General features: G+C 37.4%; 1 protein-coding gene across 2 annotated transcripts in view; it reads left to right on the top strand.

Annotated features, from left to right (window-relative positions):
* The first annotated feature begins 337 nt into the window (after positions 1–337).
* Positions 338–22,876, top strand: part of LOC140168294 (membrane metallo-endopeptidase-like 1) — a 38,057-nt gene continuing 15,518 nt past the window's right edge. Inside the window, exons 1-17 of one of the 2 annotated variants that reach the window (XM_072191647.1) lie at positions 338–627; positions 3,700–3,845; positions 6,285–6,353; positions 7,776–7,937; positions 8,542–8,625; positions 8,775–8,998; positions 9,951–10,010; positions 10,626–10,742; positions 10,978–11,058; positions 12,766–12,899; positions 13,287–13,524; positions 16,501–16,599; positions 17,364–17,441; positions 17,698–17,801; positions 18,287–18,345; positions 19,105–19,156; positions 20,036–20,103. In XM_072191647.1, coding sequence (XP_072047748.1) covers positions 3,707–3,845; positions 6,285–6,353; positions 7,776–7,937; positions 8,542–8,625; positions 8,775–8,998; positions 9,951–10,010; positions 10,626–10,742; positions 10,978–11,058; positions 12,766–12,899; positions 13,287–13,524; positions 16,501–16,599; positions 17,364–17,441; positions 17,698–17,801; positions 18,287–18,345; positions 19,105–19,156; positions 20,036–20,103 — 1,768 coding nt within the window. In that variant the 5' untranslated portion in view covers positions 338–627; positions 3,700–3,706. The remainder of the gene's footprint in view (positions 628–3,699; positions 3,846–6,284; positions 6,354–7,775; positions 7,938–8,541; positions 8,626–8,774; positions 8,999–9,950; positions 10,011–10,625; positions 10,743–10,977; positions 11,059–12,765; positions 12,900–13,286; positions 13,525–16,500; positions 16,600–17,363; positions 17,442–17,697; positions 17,802–18,286; positions 18,346–19,104; positions 19,157–20,035; positions 20,104–22,876) is intronic. The other variant, XM_072191648.1, reaches the window with a different exon arrangement.

The raw sequence follows: 22,876 nt of genomic DNA on the forward strand, positions 1-22,876 counted from the left end.
GGTTGGATTTGGAACTGAAAATAATACCAGGGAAAGAAAGTTTTATTACCACTTTTTACTGGATATTCGAGGGTAAGATTTTATAGAATTTTTAAGAACATGTACATGTGATGAATTTCAACACCGAATTAAATTGTTTCCAGTGCCTAATTAAGTGAGAGAGTGGGTCTTGTATAACAATAGCTACCGACTACCTAGCGTTCTGAGTGGAAAGTTGATCTTAAAGTGTGAATGTCCTTTTACGGTTGAGAGGACAAAATATAAAGAATACAGTGAATAGGTCATGGTCATGTAGAAATAATTTAGTCTGTCTGCAACCCCATTATATATGTTCACGTTCTTTAATATGTATGATAAGCAAAAGTGTAGTGGTCTTACACATTTGAAGTTTCATTTACAGTAATATTTCAGCGTCTATATCACTCTTTTACCAATTATGTTTTTGAAATCAATTTGAATAGTAGTGACAGTGACACCCAACGGCGATTACCTGTGTACTTTACATAGCAGCTGCGCTAGCAGTGACTTAGCACCTTTTGCAGGTTTTCCAACGCTTCTGGTTTCCTGGATCGACCCCAGACTGGTATTAATTGGGCCATCTTAATACTGTTAAACACGAGAGAATCGGTGAGTCCTAGTTTATGTATTTTAAATTAAGCTATATAAGACCGTCGCTACAACTTATTACCCACCAAACAAAAAAGGCCTATGGGAACAAACTGTGGCGCAGGACTGAGCCGAGGAATGTCCTTCTGATATCAAATAATTATATTTTTTGAAATTCGCAATATAATACAAACAATGTGGCAAATGATTAAAAATTGATATTTCTTAAATTTAACAGTCAACGAAGTAAATTGTATAAATCTAATGATACGTACTTACAGTGTATTTAGCTGGTCAAAATTTTCAATTGATCGTCGACTTTTCATGCTAATTTTAAAAATATCAACGTGCTCTCAGCTCCCATTGCCCTAGTGTGCAAACGTTAATATCCGATTCCTTAGAACGTATTGCTGCAGAGCAATGCACATTATAGAACAACAATATATTATAAATTAAAACGCACTACCCCATCTATGGGTACAGGGCGTAGTCAGACATGGCCCTAGTCCGACATTCCGCAAGTCTGACACGCCGCTAGTCCGAATCTGAAATGCACTGCATCAGTCAGACAAGCCGCTAGTCCGAAACTGACAACTATTGCACTAGTCCGAATTTGATAAACACTGCGCTAGTCACAATCTGAATTTGGGAAACAATTTTTTTTGGTTTCAGACTAGCGCAGTGTTTTTTAGATTCGGACTAGCGTTGTGGTTTTCAGTTTCGGACTAGCGCTATGGTTTTCAGTTTCGGACTAACGCAGTGTCGGACTGCACAGGTGTTTTCGTTTTACGGACTAGCGCAGTGATTTCGGAGTCGGACGGGCGGCGTGCCGGACTGCTGCAGTGGTTTTCATTTTTGGCCTAGCGCATGCTTTTTTTCGGACTAGCGGAGTGTTTTTCATTTTCAGACTGACGCACCCCTAAGTATAGGGAATGTGTGCAGTCGGACAAGCGGGCGTGTCGGACTAGAGGCGTGTCGGACTAGCGGCGTGTCGGATTGAGCGGTGAAGCCCGCTTTTATGGTTCGATAAATGATGCAGCATTACATACGTGAGGATACTGAACATATATATAGCTATTTTTCGATCATGCAATCAAATCACGCAATAGTCTGCCTTGTCAACCACCAGATCCCTGATAAACGACGGTGAAACTAGAATATATGACATTTAAATTGTTAATACCCATCCCTACAACAGCATTATATTGATTTTACAAAGTAAAATGCTGATACATTATAAAAAAATATATCCAATGTTTCAGTGTTAGCCATTAAACTAATTCTTTTTTTTTTAAATTAAAAAGTGGATAATCATGATGACGTCTAAAAATGGAGGACGATCGAGAGACACACCGTGACAGAGTAATACACATTATAGGACAACCTATAATTAAAACGCACTGTAGCTATAGCTTGATAAATGATGTTGCGTAATATGCGTGAGAAATTATTATAAGCTATACTTCGATCACGCAATCAAATCACGCAATAGTCTGCTTTAGCTTATTAACCATGTTTACCACCAGCTCTCTGATAAACGACGGCGAAACCAAAATATACTATTCGCACAGTAGAGGTGATGATGTAACAGGATTAACTACCATACCAATAAGTTAAAATAATTTTGGAATATATCGCGCTACAAGCAGGATGCACTCATCACCTGTTTTTGTCTAGCGCTGCAATCATAGATTAAATACAATAACACACTCAGAACGCTAGTGAACAGATGGTTATTATACGAGGCTCTCTTGAAAATGACATCTTAAAGGAGTATTTCATGATCATACCATCCTTTTTTATAACGTTTTTTAGTTGATATCCATGAAAAAAAAAATATTGGATGTTGGTTCCGATTTTGCGTTTGTTAGTTATGCATAATTATGTGTATTACACTGCTCCATAAACAATGTGTTGTAATTTCGTTCTGGTGAACGAGATTGTACTTCAGATTTCACGATATTTTTTGCGAAACGAATGAAACTGCAAGAAATATTTTGTACATACACATTATGTAGCCTAAGGTTTCCAGTGGTATAAAAATCTCAACTTTTTTGAGAAAAGTGGGGATAATGCTGTGGATCACAAAATGTCATTTTAATTTTAAAAAAACAAGAAAAAAACAAGAGGCATTCCGCATTCGTTTGTGAAATTGCCATGGGCTTTGATGCATAAGAAGTATTTTTAGCCTTATAAGACAACCCATATTAAAACGCACTGCAGCATTGGCTTGATGAATAATGTTGCATAATATGCGTGAAAAATTATTACAAGCTATACTTTGATCACGCAATCAAATCACGCAATAGTCTGCTTTAGCTTATTTACCACCAGCTCCCTGATAAACGACGGTGAAACTAAAATATATTATTCGGACAGTAGAAGTGATGATGTAACAGGATTAACTACCATTATACCAATGTCCTGATATAGGACAGAAAAAAATCGGGTTTTTATTTTAGAAAAAAAAAAAAAATCTTGTGAAGTGTGAGGGAAATTATTTGAAACATTTGAAGCGAATAATTATGGGAATCAGCAGTTGAAATGAGGAAGTATAGCAAAACTCAATCAGCCATGAAATTATTTTGACTAAACATGAAAAGAATTTGTTATGGATATCAAACTAACTAACATCTCACCAGTCATAAACAACACGCCCATTGTTCCTGGTAATGGTCTGCTTCTCACCATTTATCTATACGTTTCATAGGCTTAGGAAGATTTTCAACATGGGGGGGGTGAACAATTGAAATTTTTTGGCATGCCACCTTGGGGGGTGCTCGAGGGGGTCCCCTCAGATTCAAAACATTTGGCAAAATATAGGTCACAAACACCCATTTCTCTCTGTTTTATCACAATTTTGACTTCACCTAGGATTATTGTGGGGGGGACCTGAAAGGTATTCCAGCCCCGCGCCAAAATTATTGAGGGACCTGGGGGACCCCCCCCCCCAAGTCCCCCGGTTCCTAAGCCTATGCGTTTACCAAAAAATCTAACATCTAGCCAACTTTCCAGTTGAGCGCGTTTCAGCTTACGTTCTGCTGCCCCAATAATGTAGCCAAAATTAGAGCATAATTATTTTGTAATTCACAGTGCCAATATGGCTAGTATGAGTGGTGATAAAATCGATCTCGTAATTGACGAAGACACCCAAGTCAAGAACGTAAATAGGAAACGACTTTTGTTCATCCTCTGTGGAGCGCTATGGGTACTAGCTATTGGAATACTGGCTGGACTTGGTGAGTAAGGTTTACAAATCTTCATATAAATGCTACCGTCCGCAAACCACACATCCCCCGCCCCGACCCACCTTCACCATGGTGAGTAATAGTAATCGCGTATTTGATCACAGACCTGATTTGATGAAGACTTTCAAGTAAAGAACGGGAAAACACGCGTCATGTGCCAGTCATGGGTGCGATTTTTTTCCGATGCGTAAATAGTAATCTCCCGCAAAATCTTAAATAAATAAATAAATAAATTTCGGTATTTATATAGCGCCTTATGACATAGATCTCGGAGTGTTCAAAGCGCTGTCATTTCGATGCCATGGTGAATCATCACAATCAGATCGCATCAACTAGGCATTGTGCAGCCGGACACTAGCGCAAACCTATCCGCACTTAGATTGTAACATCCACCAATTACCCGTGCAGCTCCCCAAATTCCATTGGGTGAAGGAAGTTTTTGATAACCAAACAACTAATCACCGATTTTTTTTTAAGCAGGAGGAAACCGGAGATCCCGGGGAAAACCTGCGAGAGCGAGCATGCAATCGGGATAAACCAAGTGCACATGGGTCATTGAGCCGCGCCGAGGCTTGAACCCGGGACCTCAGTGGTGCAAGCAAGGCGAGGGAACGACCGCTGCGCCAACTTGCTAAGATTTCATTAGAGTTAGGATTAGGGATAGGGTTAGGGTTAGGTTAGGGTTAGGGCCCTTCATTATTGATCGGAGATAGTATATCATGTGTATGCGCATTATTCTATAATCAATTAGTATGATAAACAAACGACTCGTAGCATACTAGTATAGTCTCTGGTCTATGGATCCATATATTGTTGGTTCGTACCCCTGTTCATTCAACCCTAGATTTTTAATTCTGATAAATTCCTCTATATTTTGTTAAGTAAGAGGAAATAGTAATGGTAAAAGCCCGTGTAATATCAAGCCTCATATACTTCGCTGTTGAAGTGATGTAATAATCGGATTAACTACCATAGCCATAGGTTCTAATATATTTTGAATATATCGCGCTGCACTATAAGCAGGTTGCTCTCATCACCTGTGTATGTCTGCAATCATATATTGAATGCAATACCGCTCTCTTTAAAGATACTAATCTTACAGGTGCGAGTTATCAGCATGATATGAATATTCATTATGCGCAGCTAGCTACGTTCAGCTTATTTAAAGCTATGTGCAGCTAAATGACCAATCAGAATCTTCATTTAAATCACATGATTGAGTAGTTTATCCTCTGTCACAAATATTGTCAAAAATAATCCCACATGGCAGCCAGACGATATACCGCTCTCAAGCCTTCAATTTTCACACACACCCTATCAAACATCCGACCCATTCAAGACCGTCTTCTATAAAGCTGTTCCTATAATAAACCTGAAGGAAATGTCTTTCAAATTTTCCAGGATCTTGCTCTACGATATCTAAATTAATAAAGCAAAATAGTGAGCTTCTTCCTGCCATTTTCCAGGCAGAGGAGAGTTGTGAGCGTCTTGGGTGAGACACTTTATTTGTGAACCAAGACCTTTTTAGCACGTCTTTTTCTGCCTCTGACCCAAGTAAACGGAATTCGGACTAGACTTCCTAAAATCATAATGAGTCTCCCACAATCCTTAGAAGATTTGGTGTTTTAGAAAACACCCTCACACACCGACATCGCCTGGCTAATAATTACTTGGTGCAGCAGAGATACTAAAATAAATACCCGGGATCGATACACGTGAATTGCTATGCACGATTTTAATATCAGACGAAAATCTTCGGATACCGGGGTAGAAAATGATGAATATCTCCCGTAAATGATTTCGTCTCAAGAAACCAGATCTGGTCTCATACACTTGAAAATACGTGTTGAACAGATATGATAGTCGTTAGCTTGCGTCTTGAGAAAAGGCCGTGCGTCTTGACTCAAAAACTGACCAAAATTCTAATTTTATATTGCGTTGGTCCTGTATGGACTACAGCGCGCAGGCTATAGCTGCACTCACTATTCCCGTGGATGCAGTATAAAAATCGATGACCATTAACCTCAATGTCGTATACAAGCTTACTCACACACAAGAGAAATCAATTACCCGGCTATTGTCAGTAGCCTTAGTCAGGTCCCTCGAATCATTATGCGTCTCAAAGGTCGGAACAAAATGGCCAAGCGTGGCTGTGGATTCAACCTACCATGGCGATTTCTGCCATGAAGATATCGGGCGATGACACTGTGCCTCATGTGCAGCGCTTTGGTATTTTTAAGGGGTACGGGGATGTATATGTTTCTAGCGGTCGAGAAACTTTTAGCACAGGGAATTAGTGGCTATTAGTGAGCCAAGTAGATAATCACAGTCATGTCCTTGTTAATGGTCACACGCCAGTGATTTGGCAGTTGTTTGTTTTAACATTGTTTAATTTGAGAGAGTTTAATTTATTCGTGTTCATCATTGCAGTTGCTGTGATCATTATTAAAAGCAAGAATGACGCAACGATATGTACAACTGCCCACTGCGTTATAACAGGTGAGCAAGAATGACACAACTGCCAACTGAGTTATAACAGGTAAACGTAACCAAGATCGACGCAACGTTATGTACTTCTGCCCATTGCGTTATAACAGACCAAGAATGGCGCAACGCTGTGTTCAACTGCCCATTGTGTTATAACAGGTAACCAAAAATGGCGCAACGCTATGTACCACTGCCCATTACGTTATAACAGACCAAGAATGGGGCAACGCTATGTACAACTGCCCACTGTGTTATAACAAGTACATATGGAAAGGTTTGGCTACAAAACGATTCTCAAATGAATCTATGCACAGTGTCCACCTCAATACACCTGAGCACCCTACACGGATGAGTTAATAGCATCACAAGAGCTGTGTGAGATTCTAGCCGGTGACTAGTGGAAAATCCGGTATCTGTGATTGGTTTTTGTCAAAACCCCAAATGTTCCCAATCAGAGAGGTTTTTATATCGAACGAAAGCTAAAACGCGATAAACCGTGTTATATAGCGTGTCATGTAACACGTCAGAGAACCATATAAGATTGCAGGAATTTTATCAACTTTTTAATAGGGTAGATGTTAAATGGAATACCTGGCTCATTAGTTCCTTATTGATATACAAATCATTTTAAAGATAAGCCTACTAATGTGTAGGTTCCTCACAAAAATACCTTTTATAGGAGTGTACATAGCAGGGTTGTGATAACTTTGTTTAGAAGGGTCAGCCGGCTTTCATTATACAGTAAGCCAAAAAATTAAGGTACAAGTTACGTTTACCAGTGTATATCCTAACCAAAGACAGATATGTCATAATTAGAACCACCAGCCAATAGCTGAATTTTTTAGCTCGAATTTAAGACCTCGTTCGTTGAAATCGTTAAAGAAATAAAGTTGCAGTTTACTCCATTGCATGCTGTATTGATTTGTACAGAAAGTGTTCGCGAACAAGTGAACTAACGTCGTGCTCCCATTGATTAGCATGTTAAACTAGCGTCGGGCTCTCATTGATCAGGACACAAAAGTGCAACTTTCGTTTCTTAATTAGGTTTTAGATCAATGTTTCTTTAATTCACAACCAATTTCAACGAATAAGGTCTTAAATCAGAGCTAAAGAGTACGGGGTTTGGGCTGTTTGTTCTAATTTGGATATATTTGTCTTTATTTAGGATATACAGGGGTGAACACAACTGGTACCTTAATTATTTGGCTTACTGTATATCCCGGTGAAAATGTCTCTATACATGTACGGCATATCCATGCAGCAATTATAATAGTGCCGACCTATCTAGGATCGGGCTTGGTTCTGCGTAATTGGAGAAGGAGAATAGTTTGCAACTTTCCTCTTTACCTCAACTGTATCACACAAAATTCAGCATGTTTAAAATAACCACATATTACACACTTTGCTTTATTTTTACACACTTTATACATAAAGCCGGCGAACTTCTCAGTAATATAGATCCTGCAGTAGATCCATGTGATAATTTTTATGAGTTTGCATGTGGCGGATGGCTGAAAAGGAATACCATACCAGAAGAACACTCCAGTTATGGGACCTTTGAACGTCTCCGCGATCAAATAGACGTTATTCTGAGAGGTCAGTACACACAGGGTCGGTAGGATTATAAGCCAAAAGCGTCATTGCAAATACATTTCCAATATTAAAACTAAAACTTATTCAAGTTGGTGAAACCCACCGGGAAGGGCGGACTGACTAAAAATTGGTGACAGGAATGTGTGGCCACAATAATCCCCATTTTTAACTCCCTCTCAAACAATTTTTATTTTACTGTAAGCAAACGTCTCCTCTTTTCAAGAATTCGTATATAAATTTCTGATATCAAATCTCATCGAATGGCCCGTTTTTCTCCGAAATTAACAAAATTTCACCTTTCTTTTATAAAAGTTTTCAATGAAATTCCATGTTTAATGGCTTTTTTTAGTTCTATATCTTGAAAATGTTATGAACCAAACGTTTCCCAGTCTCACTGAGAAATCTCTCTTTTTGATACCTTCTGGGCCTTTCTCACAAACTGACCCATTATTTCGTGTCAAATTGCACAGTAAAAAAGAAAAAAAGTTGGGAACTGGCGTCCGCATATCCCCGACACTCCCAAGTCAAGTGAACCCCAACAGGTGTGAAACATAGCAACGGCACCAACTTGTATTGCTTATCGTTAGGCCTGTTTCTTTGATTACAGGATTGCTTGAGAAAAAGAAATCAAACGACGATACTGAAAGTATTAGGAAGGCTAAAGATCTCTACAATTCCTGCATAGATTTAGGTAATGTATTATAGCAAAATTAATATCACTGCATTAAGCACAAGCTGCTACTGATGCCTTAGGGGACAGTCATCTTCTTCGGAATGGGGGGGGGGGGGAGGTCATGAACATACTGGGGATCATAACACTTTTTGTTCATTCTTTTTCAGAGACTATTGAAGCGAAAAACTCGACACCTCTTGCCCAGTTTGTCAAAAAATTTGGCGGATGGCCAGTTCTTGGTGACAAAGAAGGCGGCTCCTGGAATGATGCTAACTTCGATTTAGAAACTTTGTTGGCAAATTTGGGAAAGGAACTGGGATCATCAGTATCAGTGATCATAAGCGCTGGTGTAGATATCGACCTGGAAAATTCATCAAAAAACATTCTGTTCGTGAGTGGTCTTTGCAATCATGTTAACTTCCACACTAATTTATGTTAAAAGAACAGCATACGTACTGTGTCAATGTTGAAGCATTATTAATGTTTTGCTAGACATAATTATTATTTCAAAATAAATTCGATAATTATACGTCGAATTTACATAAAATGCATGTATTAGGGTAAGCGAATATGACTCGACTGGGTATAGCTTGAATGTCTTGCTAAGTTTCCGTCCAAAATGAACCAAACGTTTGTAAAGAGTGTGATGGTAAAAACAAATTCACGAGGATAAAGATGGATTGTTGCATTCAACGAGCCGGAACGCGAATGGAACAATACACATCTTAGTCAATATATATTTCGTCTATATTCAACAATCATAGTGGGTAACTATTAGGGAAGAAAGGGGACTGGTGAAAGTACTAACACCGTTTTGGAAATATTGTCATAATTATGTTCAAGGACTTTGAACGCAATAATTTTGTTTTATATTACTCATAAATAAATTATATCGGTGCGTCTAAAAGCCAGCTCAAGGCCTGGCGTACTTCTCCTTCCCCCTGTTGCTAAACACTCATAAAATTAAATTACATCAGAATGCAATGTGTCACGATCTAAAAAGAACAAAGGAAATATCCAGTTTCAAACTTGTCCAGCGATTGGTCGACCCTACTTGAAGACAACTGGCATATTCTTTGCGTACAAAATCCTTGCACAGATGACCATTTCCAAAACGTTATTACTTTCATCAATTACTCATTTCTTTAGGAACAGTTATCCACTGTGTTTCCCAATATATTGCGACCGGCAATTACTTCATTACTAGACCTAAGCTTGACAGAAGACCAATATTCCCTTTTTTGGGAAACTGTGCACTTTTAGCGTACTGCTGAATCATTTCAGGTAGGCCTATATGATTGTTGAATATGAGACCATTCATTTGGCGTCTGTTTGTATTGCAGATAGATCAGACAGGACCAATATTTCCGAGCCGTTATTACCTGGAGGATCAGTATGCAAATGTGAGTTCAACAATTAAGGGGTGGTGCAATAACATTCTGCGTGTTTATACTGAGCACTCTGTATTTTTACCCGGTATTACCTGGTAACCTACAATCCGATTCAGGCAACAACCAGCACGTTTCTACTGATGCTTAAAATAAGGGTTGTGGTGTGTACCGGAAGTACTGAAACTTTTTTCCTGACATCCAAGCTGCTTTTAAGGTCACGATGTGATACATAAAATGTACATAAAGGAAGTTCAACACCCAGGCACCGTTAACCGGTGTGTTTCCACTGACAGAAATACCGGGTGTCACACCACATGATCTACCTCAATAGGTGGATCACGGTTGCCGGGTGTCCACACCGCATCACTCTGAACCGATCTGTTTCCACTGAGCACATTAACCGGTAACACTCTAAACTAAACCGCATTACCCGCCAACCGTTCCCCAGTAGAAACACGCAGTATGTGTACCCCGGTCTGGTTAAATATGGGGGGAGGGGGGGGGGAAGATTTTCTGGCAGGCCAAGGGGGGGGGGGGCGAGCATTCTTGGCAGGTCGAAAGGGGGGATTGAATTTGTCTATCAAAAAATCACTAATAATAATGATAACCATATATATTTTGCTTTAGTATAAAGACGCCTACTTCCATTATATGATTGGAATAACTACCTTACTGGGGGCAGACAGAACAACAGCACCAAAGGACATGGCTGATGTTTTAGAATTTGAAACAAAACTTGCAAATGTAAGTATAACTGTATCATTCTTCTTCTTCTTCTTCCTCTTCTTCTTCTTCTTCTTCTTCTTCTTCTTCTTCTTCTTCTTCTTCTTCTTCTTCTTCTTCTTCTTCTTCTTCTTCTTCTTCTTCTTCTTCTTCTTCTTCTTCTTCTTCTTCTTCTTCTTCTTCTTTCTTCTTCTTCTTCTTCTTCTTCTTCTTCTTGTAACTTGTATATATGTCTTTGTTATTCCATTCTAAAAAGATTTCATCAGAAGAAAGCAGAAATATTACTGAATTGTACCACTCTACCAATATTACACAGCTGAAAATAGATATACCAGAGGTAACGTTATTCTAGTCCTTTTAATAAACCCTTAATATGCGATTTCAGTCAAATTTTTATTTGGTCATTACTTGCCAAATATTTAATATGAAATCATATTAGTAATTACTGTCAGGGGAGTTTTCTGGTTATTTTATTGAAGCCAAACTAATGAGGTAAAATGAAAGAAAACTTTGTTGCCCTTACCTGTATATAGGGTATTTAAAGTCATAATATGACTTTAATTCAAACTTACTTGGTTGCCCTAAAACAATGAATTTGGCTGAATCCAATTAGGTGTAAGACTACAAATATGCACAAAAATCAGGTTTCGAAAAATATTGACCGAACTCATTAAAAAAAAAATTGTGGGATAGGCTTTTACAGTGCACGGCTGTTTTCAGAGCCACCAAACCTTTAAATTTAGCAGATAGGCGAGGTCTGCTTCTTTTTTCTGTTGACAAGGCGCAGTCTTCAGTGAACGGCTCTTTTCAGAGCCACCAAACCTTTAAATTTAGCAGATATGCGAGATCTGCTTGTTCTCTGTTGACAAGGGCAGTCTTCAGTGAACGGCTCTTTTCAGAGCCACCAAACCTTTAAATTTAGCAGATTGGTAAGATCTGCATGTTCTCTGGTGACAAGGGGCAGTCTTCAGTGAACGGCTCTTTTCAGAGCCATCAGTAGACAAGGAGCGGTCTACATGTCTCATTCTTAGGTACTTTGTCCTGAAGAAGTCAGATCTACTCCTGACGAAAGCTTGACAGTTCTAAACTTGTCCGACAGCGAACTCGCTAAAAACCCACTAATTCTCATTTTAAAAGATGGTACATTATTGCTGTAATAAACCATGTTAGCTGTTAATGTTATTATTTATATAAGGCGCCAGCATTGTTCAAGTAAATCTGTAAACATAACACAAAAAGAAATTCCGCAATTATGTAACCCGTCATAATATAACTCTAAATTTGCTTATGTTATGACAATTTATTATTATTTGTGACGGTTTATTTTAAAGGGGCATTTCGTGATCCACAGCCTCTTCCCCCCCCACAATAAACAAAAAAAGTTGAGATTTTATATCACTGGAAACCTCTGGCTACATAATGTTTATGTACAAAATATTTCTTGCAGATTAATTCGTTTAGCAAAGATATCGTGAAATTTGAATTTCGTTCTGGTGCACCAGAACGAAATTACAACGCATTGTCTATGGAGCAGTGTAATACACATAATCATGCATAACTCGCGAACGCAAAATCGGAATCAACTGAAATTTTGGGAATAGGTTTTTTCGTGGATATCTAATGAAAAATGACATAAATAGAGGATGCTAGGATCACGAAATACTCCTTTAAGGTAACATTATCTTATTGGCAGTAATGTTTACACATGTCTAAACGTAGGCAATACATAAGTGGAATCAGCCAAATTCGTTGTTCTTGTAGTTTAGATCCCATTGGGTCTTATTTCGGCGTAAAATGACTGACAGTTGTGACTAATATTATTTAATAATTTTTGGCAACCAGAAAATATTAAAATTTGACCGAAATCGAATATAATTCTTTAATATACTTTTTCAGATTTTGTGAGAACAACGGTATCAATTTGTGACACCGCCACTTGAGTCAATTGACCATAATTTACCTGACTATGCCTGGTATTAGGATTAAAGTTCACATTGAAAAGTTTACATTGAACAATGATCGCTTTTCTCCTTTCTTTACAAAGATAAACTGGACAAAGTTGTTTGATATTCTCATGCCAGAAGAGACAAAGCCAATATCAAGGGATGAAACAATTATAAATAGGTCGCCGGTTTCCACTGCTCAAGCTGCAAAGTTGATGCGAGACACATCACCCAGGTATTTACTCATACTATGGTGTTAAGCTACTAATAATGATGATGATGATGATGATGATGATGATGATGATGATGATGATGATGATGATGATGATGATGATGATGATGATGATGATGATGATGATGATGATGATGACGATGACGACGATGATGATGATGTTAATTGTGATATTGATGAGTGGAAGAAGAAGAAGAAGAAGAAGAAGAAGAAGAAGAAGAAGAAGAAGAAGAAGAAGAAGAAGAAGAAGAAGAAGAAGAAGAAGAAGAAGAAGAAGAAGAAGAAGAAGAAGAAGAAGAAGAAGAAGAAGAAGAAGAAGAAGAAGAAGAAGAAGAAGAAGAAGAAGAAGAAGAAGAAGAATTAAAACAATATCTTTTTCTGAACAAACAGAATTATTGCCAACTACATGATGTGGTCAATTTCTAATGGAATGATATCTAGTTTGAGTAAGAAATTTCGTGAAGTCGAAGAAATCTTTCACAAGTTTGTTTATGCTGATACGACATATGGTGCGAGGACAGAGAGACCCAGATGGCGTGAATGCGTGAGCACTACCAGCGGCTATTTGGCCTTTGCAACAGGAAGAATGTACATTGAAGAACAATTTACCGGGGATATTAAAAAGAACGTAAGAGAAGTGAAAAGTAAAACTTAGATAATAAACGATATGAACTTTTGTTTCTACTAGTATAGTCTAGTATACGCCTTTTGTTCGTTCCTATTTAAAAAAAAGGCAAAAAAAAAAAGCGCGGTGATTTATAGTGCGGAGAACTGTACTCCAGACTGTAGGTTACCGGAGAGCACCATTCCTTCATTGCCATCTGATGTAACTTTGCAGAATGTTGCATTGTGCTGATGACTTTTAGAGTAGTACACGTCAATCCAGTCTCTCAACAGGTTTTAAGAAATAAATATTCGGCACTCCGCAACAGGTCTTATAGTGCTAATATCGAACACTTATATACAATTTAATACAATAACAATGTAACACCATATTATTATATGATATCCAGGTTTTTACCTTTACTTTGTCATTAAGTTTAATATATCTCCGTAACGAGGGCAGGGAATTGATATGTGTGGATTTTGGGATAAATATTCAATGGAATAAACTGTAATCATATAACGACGTATAGCCTATACCTGCGATATGAAATATATGCATCTAGTATTATAATCTTTCAATAGTACAAGTACTTGCTAGGCACCAGCAAACACAAACATGTTTTTAAAACGTTTTAAACATGTTATATTTTGGGGTTTTTTTTTTAAACGTTTTAATAACATTAAATGTCGGGTTATATAAAGGTTATGGAAACGTTTTCAAAATGTTATTGTACACAATTTTCGCCAACATTTTTTGCTAAATATTTTGTTAACACTTAAAATGGCATTTCTGGAAACCTCTGGCTACATAATGTTTATGTACAAAAAAATTCTTGCACATTAATTCGTTTAGCAGAGATATCGTGAAATTTGAATTTCGTTCTGGTATACCAGAACGAAATTACAACACATTGTCTATGGAGCAGTGTAATACACATAATCATGCATAAATCGGAATCAACTGAAATTTTGGGAATAAGCTTTTTTCGTGGATATCTACTGAAAAATGTCATAAAAAGAGGATACTAGGATCACGAAATACTCCTTTAAATAACATTAGGTTAGAATATTTGCAGTAGGTTATCAACAACTGTTTTTGAATGTTATGAAAACGTGTTATACCATTTATATATCCCTTATTTAACCCGACATTTAAACGTTTTCTGGCAACCTTTTCTCTCATTTCGCGAATGATGTCGAAAACGTTTTGTGTTTTGCTGGGATACCACTTGTACGAGGGCCGGTCAAAAAGTTCGTAGAACTCGGTATGCTACTTTGTCGCACGGTATTGAATTTGGTCTCATTTGAAAGCTTGTTCCTTCAAAACATTACTGCAAAGATATTATATTTTTGCATCACTGTATATGGGCAGGACACTGTTCAGAGAAAGCCTACCTCCAGGAATTCACAGGTACTACCAGAAGTGAATACAGGGTCATCATGGAAATTACCCCCGACGGTGGTGAAAACTCAAATAAACTTTAACAATGTAGAGTTGTTGTAAATGGTAATGAAGTCCTTGGTATTCAACAGCAACGAAATGGTTCTTAGAGTTCAAGAATGGAATGAGCGTCCTTGAAGATCATCCAAGGTCCAAAAGACTTGCTGACGTCACCACTAATGATATACGCGCTAGTACAGTGGCATTGATAATGAATAAAGAACCAAATAAGAAAGATGAGATAGCCAGAAAATATGACAACTGATAAACTGTGTTTTCAATATAACATTTGGGTATTCCCGCGTGTCTTCTAGATGGGGTCCCGGAATCTTCATGTACAAAATTGATACCAGTTGACATATTCAGGTCCACACCTTTTATACGCTTAGAATGAGGACCAAGGCAAGTTTAATCTATATGTAGCTATAGGTGATGAGGCATACATTAATCACTGGTCTTCATCGCTGTTTCTGGTTTCTGAGATCCAGGGAAAGTCTTGATGACAGATCATTTGCCAAATGAAAGTATAATCATAGGCATATATCATACAATTTTGATAGCAAAATTAAGGCAAGCCATCATGTGAAGAAGGTTGATGGTAGGAATGTGAATGTTCTCCGATTGTGTCCTGTACGCTATTCATAGTTTGTCAAGCTGCCATTCACGACAGATGAGTCAGTTAACTTAAGTAACCACATTGTGGTTCAGGCATAACCTCCAGTTAGTGAAACCTCTTTTAAAATTTTAAGTCCTACCTTCATAATATCAGGTTTGCTGGTGATCAATGCTGGTGAGCCTTCACTGAAGAGTGGCTCAAGGAGCTATCGGAAGACTTCCATTTTGTTGACATAGAAGGTTTCAAGAAAAATTGCGACGGGTGCATTAAGGTTTGTAGTGACCATGCTCAAGAGTGAGATACAAAGAATTTGGCTAGTACTCTTACAAGTACCTTGTTCTACGAACTTATTGACCGCCCCTCGTACCCTCCCATATCCTCCAATACGAAACTACCTATTTTAGTATCTTGACTAATGCATTGTGCTCGTGCTCAGTTCCTCACGGTTGTTTGATGTATATAGAATTGGCTTCATTATTAACTAAATGCAAACTATAGATGGCGCTATTTATCCTAAATCACATTTCTTTATTTGTAAGGGGTAGGTGATAAATACTGAGATTAAAACAGCTGGAATAGGTGAAATAAGCAACAAGGAAATTTTATAAACATATTTTATCAAACAATAAAATGAATTATTTGTATTAAAACCTTGAAACAGTAATTTCCAGTAACTAAATAGCGCCACCAATTTAGTCATTAATAGATACATTTTATATACGAAAAAGCTATAAAAATGCTATAAAAGTGAATAATTTTTGTAAAAGAGGGGAAATTAAAGTTGAGAATGACTCAAGAGCATCTGTATACATTAGCATGGTATCACATTTAGCTGTTTAGGTCTAAAATTTGGTTGTACATGATGTTTTGTTTGAAAAACTAATAAATGATCCCATCAAACAACCGTGTCCTCGTACCAAGTTTTTATTTCATTCATATAGATAGATAAATTTATTACCAATCTGAAGATAGCTTTCAAGGAAATGCTAAAAGATAATGACTGGATAGATGAAGAAACCAAGGTTGCAGTGAGAGAAAAGGTTGGGATCTACTTTTTTATTTTTTATTTTATCCTATTTGTTTAATTTTGCATTATTTCACAGGTCACAATATTGTGATGCCAATTCGTCATAAAATACCGACCAAGTTATGTGAATTTTATTTATATATTCTAAATGTTAATATTTTTTAAAACGTCATAAATGAGTTCAAATAGTGTGGTCTGAAGGCTATTGATATACCGTAAACGTTTGTCTAATGGCGCACCTGGGCACATTTCATGTACAAATAGAGAGCTACCTCCTCTAAAAATCCCAATAAAATTAAGGGTATGTACTCTTATTTGCTGGTGGGAATTTTATGGGAAGGCACTTTTATTTTGTGTCTAAAATTCCAGTTATGTCAAGGGAGCCCATAGCGCCATTTGGGGACCACCGGCACAAAGGTTGTATATTATCCCCTTGGCCTATTTTAGGCCACAATGTCATTTGGCATTAAAACTGCAAATTTTCGCCCGATAAACTCGATTTTGGTAGCTGGTTACGGGATGATTCTGAAAGTTTACCCCAATTTTGGCCTTACTGCTTAGGAAGCAAGATGACCTCGCTGGCATGGTTCGATGGCTTTGAGCCCACACATTTTCTTATACGCGTCAACTAGAACTTTACGGCGGCTATTACTAGCGCCGTATGAACGTCTGAATGGTGCATTTCCCCCAGATTGTTTTATTTCCTACATCAGAGTGAGTAGTTTAGAACGAACGATTCTCGTTTTTCAATACACGGTCTCATATGATTTGCTGCAGGTTGACGCTATTCGTGAACAAATTGGTTTCCCAGAGTGGATCACAGATGACGCAGACTTGAATAAGCAATACGAAAAGGTAACTTATGGGAGGGGTTTTGGTGTAAGTGACGGATGGCGTCACTGATATGTTATAGTCGTTTTGTCTCACATGGAGACACAACAACGTTCTCAATATATTGTCAAAAGCATTAAATTGGGCTTTATTAAGGAAGTAGAGAGTCGTTAATCGGCAAACAAACAGCATTACACCTCTAATGACGAAGAAATGATTCTCTGAATTATTGGGATCAAAAATGTGAGTGATGTTGATCCGTTTTAATTTATCTTCAAAGGTTGACGTTAATGAAGATGAATATTTTGAAAACAAAGCCAATTTTTTGAGGTATTGGGCGCAGAAATCTTTATCATCACTAAGGAAGCCTATAGAAAAAAACAAGTAAGTAGCTGTTGTTTACTCGAAAATCTTAACAAAAGCATTGTCGGGATAATTGACCCATCATTGTTTACTTCTTCCTCTTCTTCATCGCATTCTTCTAAAGCTAAATACTGCTTAAACAAATCAGTCCTTCTGTACCAACGTTTTAGCCTAAAAAGGCATGCACGTATAAGGGTGTGGGCTTACAGGCGTAAATGCAGGGACGGCAAAATGGAAGGGCGACAGATGCAGATTGTTGGTGTTATTGTTAATATTATTATTATTATTATTATTATTATTATTATTATGATTATGATTATGATTATGATTATGATTATGATTATTATTATTATTATTATTATTATTATTATTATTATTTGTTGTTGTTGTTGTTGTTGTTGTTATTATTATTATTATTATCATTATTATTATTAGTATTATTATTATTAATATTATTATTATTATTATTATTATTATTATTATTATTATTATTATTATTATTATAGATGGGACACCGGACTCTTTGAGGTTAATGCTTGGTACACCGCATCAGCGAATCAAATAAGTATGAATCACGTTATTTCATAATTTCAATCATTTGATAACTACAAACAAACAATCTTTCCACACGCACGTCAGGTTGTATAAAGCAACTTTGATGGAAACGCCCTTAAGCCCATTACAGTTTAAAATACTTCGAAAGTGCTCTAATTTTGCACTTTTCGTTTGTAAAGGCATATTAAATTCTACTGTTTGCTACCTAAACTAATACAGTTTAGACTGTTGTTGTCTTAGGATCGTGCATACCCTAATTATGTTTGTACATATAGGCATAAACGATTGGAAAGTAAATCTATTAAGATCTACATGTCAGCAATATATAATAAGGCAGATTGTCGGGGGTTGGCACTCACTGCAAATGGGTAACGGGATGTGCGTCATTATCAACTCCTTCTCACCCAATGACCCCCTTATTTTCTTGTCACTAAAAGACACCTTTTTTCAAGAATTTGTGAATGACAATATTTTATAATAATGATTTTTAATCAAATTTTTCAAAAAAATACATTATTTTAATGTCTTTTTGAAACATTTATATTTTGACCTAAAGCTTTTTCCAGTCTTACGAAAAAAAACACATCTTTGGTACGATTTTCCCCAGTGTCAAGGAAGGACCCCCTTTTGGGTCTTCTTACCAAAAGACCCCCTTTTTTTGGTGTCTAGGCTCTCACCGAAAGACCCCTAGTTTTGAACTCCTGTACGCACACCCCGTCACTTCCAAAGTCGAGTGCCCCCAGATTGTCAATTCTTTTAATATCCGCAGCTTTTCCTGCAGCCATATTGCAGTCACCATTTTATCATCCAGAGTCTCCATGGTAAGCAAGTACTTTTCTTATTTTAGTTTTTTAGTTACTGTTATACCCCAATAAAAATAGTGTAGATGCATACTAACTCCTCATCAGCCGTTAACAAAAAGATGCGATACAAACATCCAGGTATAAATAGGCTATAAACAAGCGCCCAGGGTCAACATCAAATCTCAGCAAGGAACTAACTGCTTATTATGTAGAACTCTGGAAGCTTATTGTGTTGGTCACCCATACGAGAGCACAGGCACGGTTGTTTGATGTATATAGAATTGGCTTCATTATTAACTAAATGCAAACTATAGATGGCGCTATTTATCCTAAATCATATATCTTTATTTGCAAAGGGTAGGTGATTAATACTGCCATAAAAACACCTGGAATAGGTGAAACAAGCAACAAGGAAATTTTATAAACATATTTGTTCAAACAATAAAAGGAACTATTTGTATTAAAAGCTTGAAAGAGTAATTTTCAAAGACTAAATAGCGCCACCTATTTTGTCAATAATAGATACATTTTATATCCGAAAATGCATTAAAAATGCTATAAAAGTGAAAAATTTTGTAAAAGAGGGGAAATTAAAGTCGATACATTAGCATGATATCACTTTTAGCTGTTTAAGCCTAAAATTTGGTTGTACATGATGTTTTATTTGAAAAACTAATAAATGATCCCATCAAACAACCGTGCAGGAAGCTGATTCTGGCAGCGACGGTTTATTGAAGTATGTATAGGGTGTGTACGTCTTTACTGCAAGTCCCTGATAATAATATTATGGTGTATGTTTGGCTACAGTGGTTAGCGTGGTGAGGCTTGTGGGTTTATATAAATCACTCCGCTTTCTTTAATATGAGATAACAATAACGGTGTACTTTTAATCGACAGGTATCTCAATTATGGTGGCATAGGTACCGTTATAGGGCACGAGCTTACACATGGCTTCGATAATAATGGTAATATTCTTTAACTTGGTTTGAACCTTTTTTGCATTAATCGAAGCTCTTCACACGTACCCAGGACCCCTCATATACTAGCAAGACTATGTTACTTTTATCATATTTGCATCACAAAACACTGACATACTTCATGTGAAAATACCAACCCTAAATCACCGATTTACCTTCTTGGTGCAAGGACGCCTTTATCACGGACAGTTGTTTTGGATAAAAACATGTTGGGCCTGCGTGTGTTAATTTTGGGGTTGGCTAACATTTTCAGGAAATCGAGTTAAATGTAGTCCTTTCATTGCAACTACTAGCATAAATTATAACATGTATAGAGATTAATAACTGCGCATCGGTTATTTGGAGGCATTATGAAAAACCTAAACATTTAGCCTTTGGAACCGAGCAATATCCCGAGGGCGTAGCCCCGAGGAATATTCCGAGGTCCAAAGCAAAAAGTTTAGATTTTTCACAATACCCGACATATTACCGATGCAAAGATATTAACCTAATTCATAACCGTCACTTTGATCGCTTTACTTTACAGAATAACATAAAATTTTGCTCAAAAGTTTGTAAAAATAGATGATCTTCCCTTTCCAAAAATCGATCAGGCTAAAACAGGACGACCAATGACAAAAGTGCGTATCTCAATCTGTGCAAATATGGTAGCATCCAATCCAAATACGGCAACCAGCGCGCGCGCAGTTTTTTCGCGGCACAATACGGCGCTCGCGGAGGTTACTAATGTTTACTTTCGAACAATTACGCATTTTGCGGTAAATTGTGAGATATTAGAGACATTGCGATTTTTCAAACGTAGACGTAGACCGTACGTTTTCACGTACGTTAATACGTACGGTTTTACGTAGCTATACGCTGGCGAAGTTACGTAATTAATCGGATTAACTACCATAGCAATAGGTACAAACAATTTTGAATATACCGCGCTGCACTACAAGCAGGTTGCACTCATAACCTATCTTCAATCATACTAATTGAATACAATACCGCTCTTTTCAAAGAGACTAATCTTACGGGTGCAAGTGATTAGCATTGACATCTATGGTTCAATGCTGAGGTACCGACGTAGTAGTGCAGCACGATATAAGTAAAAATTGTTTGTATCTATTGATATGGTAGTTAATCCGATTATTACGTAACTTCGCCAGCGTATACGCTGGCGAAGTGACGTAGTTAATCGGATTAACTACCATAGCAATAGATGAATACAATTTTGACAATATCGCCCGAACTACAACGTTCATGCGGTACCAATGCATTGAACCATAGATGTCAAAGAAATGCTAATCGATCAGGCTAAAACAGGACGACCTGTAACATTAGTCTCTTTGAAAAGGTGCTGGTTCCCGTAGTATGCCTCGTTCAAACCAATTTAATGCACGACCTCGGACTTACTTGCATGACTTTGGCGGGCTATTTGGAAACAGTCATGGTTGTACATTCAGGTATTCTTTTGAAAATCCTAAACAAGCAGTCGTTGATACGATATGCAGCTTATAGAACACGGATAAACTCTTATTCAAAAATTATATTCATCTATTTCTATGGTAGTTAATCCGATTATGACGTCACTTCGCCAGCGTGTAGAGTAGAAATACAACAATACGTGTAATGTGCTGCTCACAATACGCCGTATAAGTGACGTCATAATCGGATTAACTACCATAGCAATAGATGAATACAATTTTTGAATAGACCGCCCTGCACTACAAGCAGATTGCACTAATCACTAGTGTATGTCAGCAAACATAGATTGAATACAATACCGCTCTTTTCAAAAATACTTATCTTACAGGTGCGAGTGATCAGCCTTTCTTTGACATCTATGGCTCAATGCATCGGTACCGCGTGAAGGTTGTAGTGCAGGGCGGTATAGTCAAATTTGTATTCATCTGTTGCTATGGTAGTTAATCCGATTAACTACGTCACTTCTACGGCGTACACATATCGCTTTTGACTGCATCGTGCATGGTACATTGGTCCGAGCAATTTATAGGGAGCTTGTCATCATAGTAGGCCTAATAGTCCCCGGGGTATAGAAGTTGGATTGGATTTCCCCCTTTTATTCAAGATTCAAGATTTTCGCATAGAACCCCAAGATAATTTAAGAAAATGGAAGATTAGATTACCATAAAAAACAAAACAGTACCGTAATCTTTATCGGGGTTCTATGTAAAATAGTGGCGGCAGCAGGATTTTTTCCGGGAGTATGGTTGGGAGGGGGGGGGGGGGGGGGAGGAATCAACACATTTTGCGCAAAATTGTCGCAAAAGGTGGAAATTTACGTAATTTTGGTGTGTTTTTTTGCCTCAAAAGTGGGTGTGGGGGCAAAAAGGGGAAAGAAAAATATATGGGAGGGGCACTGCCAAAGAATACTTGCCCGCCCCCTTTTTTGACCTGCCAACAAATCTGTTCCCCCCTATAATAATTTACCACCTCGAGGATACACAAAATTATTGCCCCACCCCTCACCTGTACAAAAAAAAACATGATATTTTGATTATAACACTCTTAGGAAAATCAGCATATTTCAACGTGGAACGTACGTTTTAATGCTACGTTGAGTCCAAAATGAGAAATCGCAATGTCATTTTTTAAACGCAGAGTATCACACACATTTCAATGGACAATCTCTGCGTATGGATACCACTTTTAAATTTAGTCAACTTTTAACACATCGCTGTAGCTTTATTATAATGATTTGTTACAAACAAAAGGGATCATAATAATAATTAGACTTTCCTTCGTATGTTCATTA

This window comes from Amphiura filiformis, chromosome 13, assembly GCF_039555335.1.
Source record: "Amphiura filiformis chromosome 13, Afil_fr2py, whole genome shotgun sequence".
NCBI lineage: Eukaryota > Metazoa > Echinodermata > Ophiuroidea > Amphilepidida > Amphiuridae > Amphiura > Amphiura filiformis.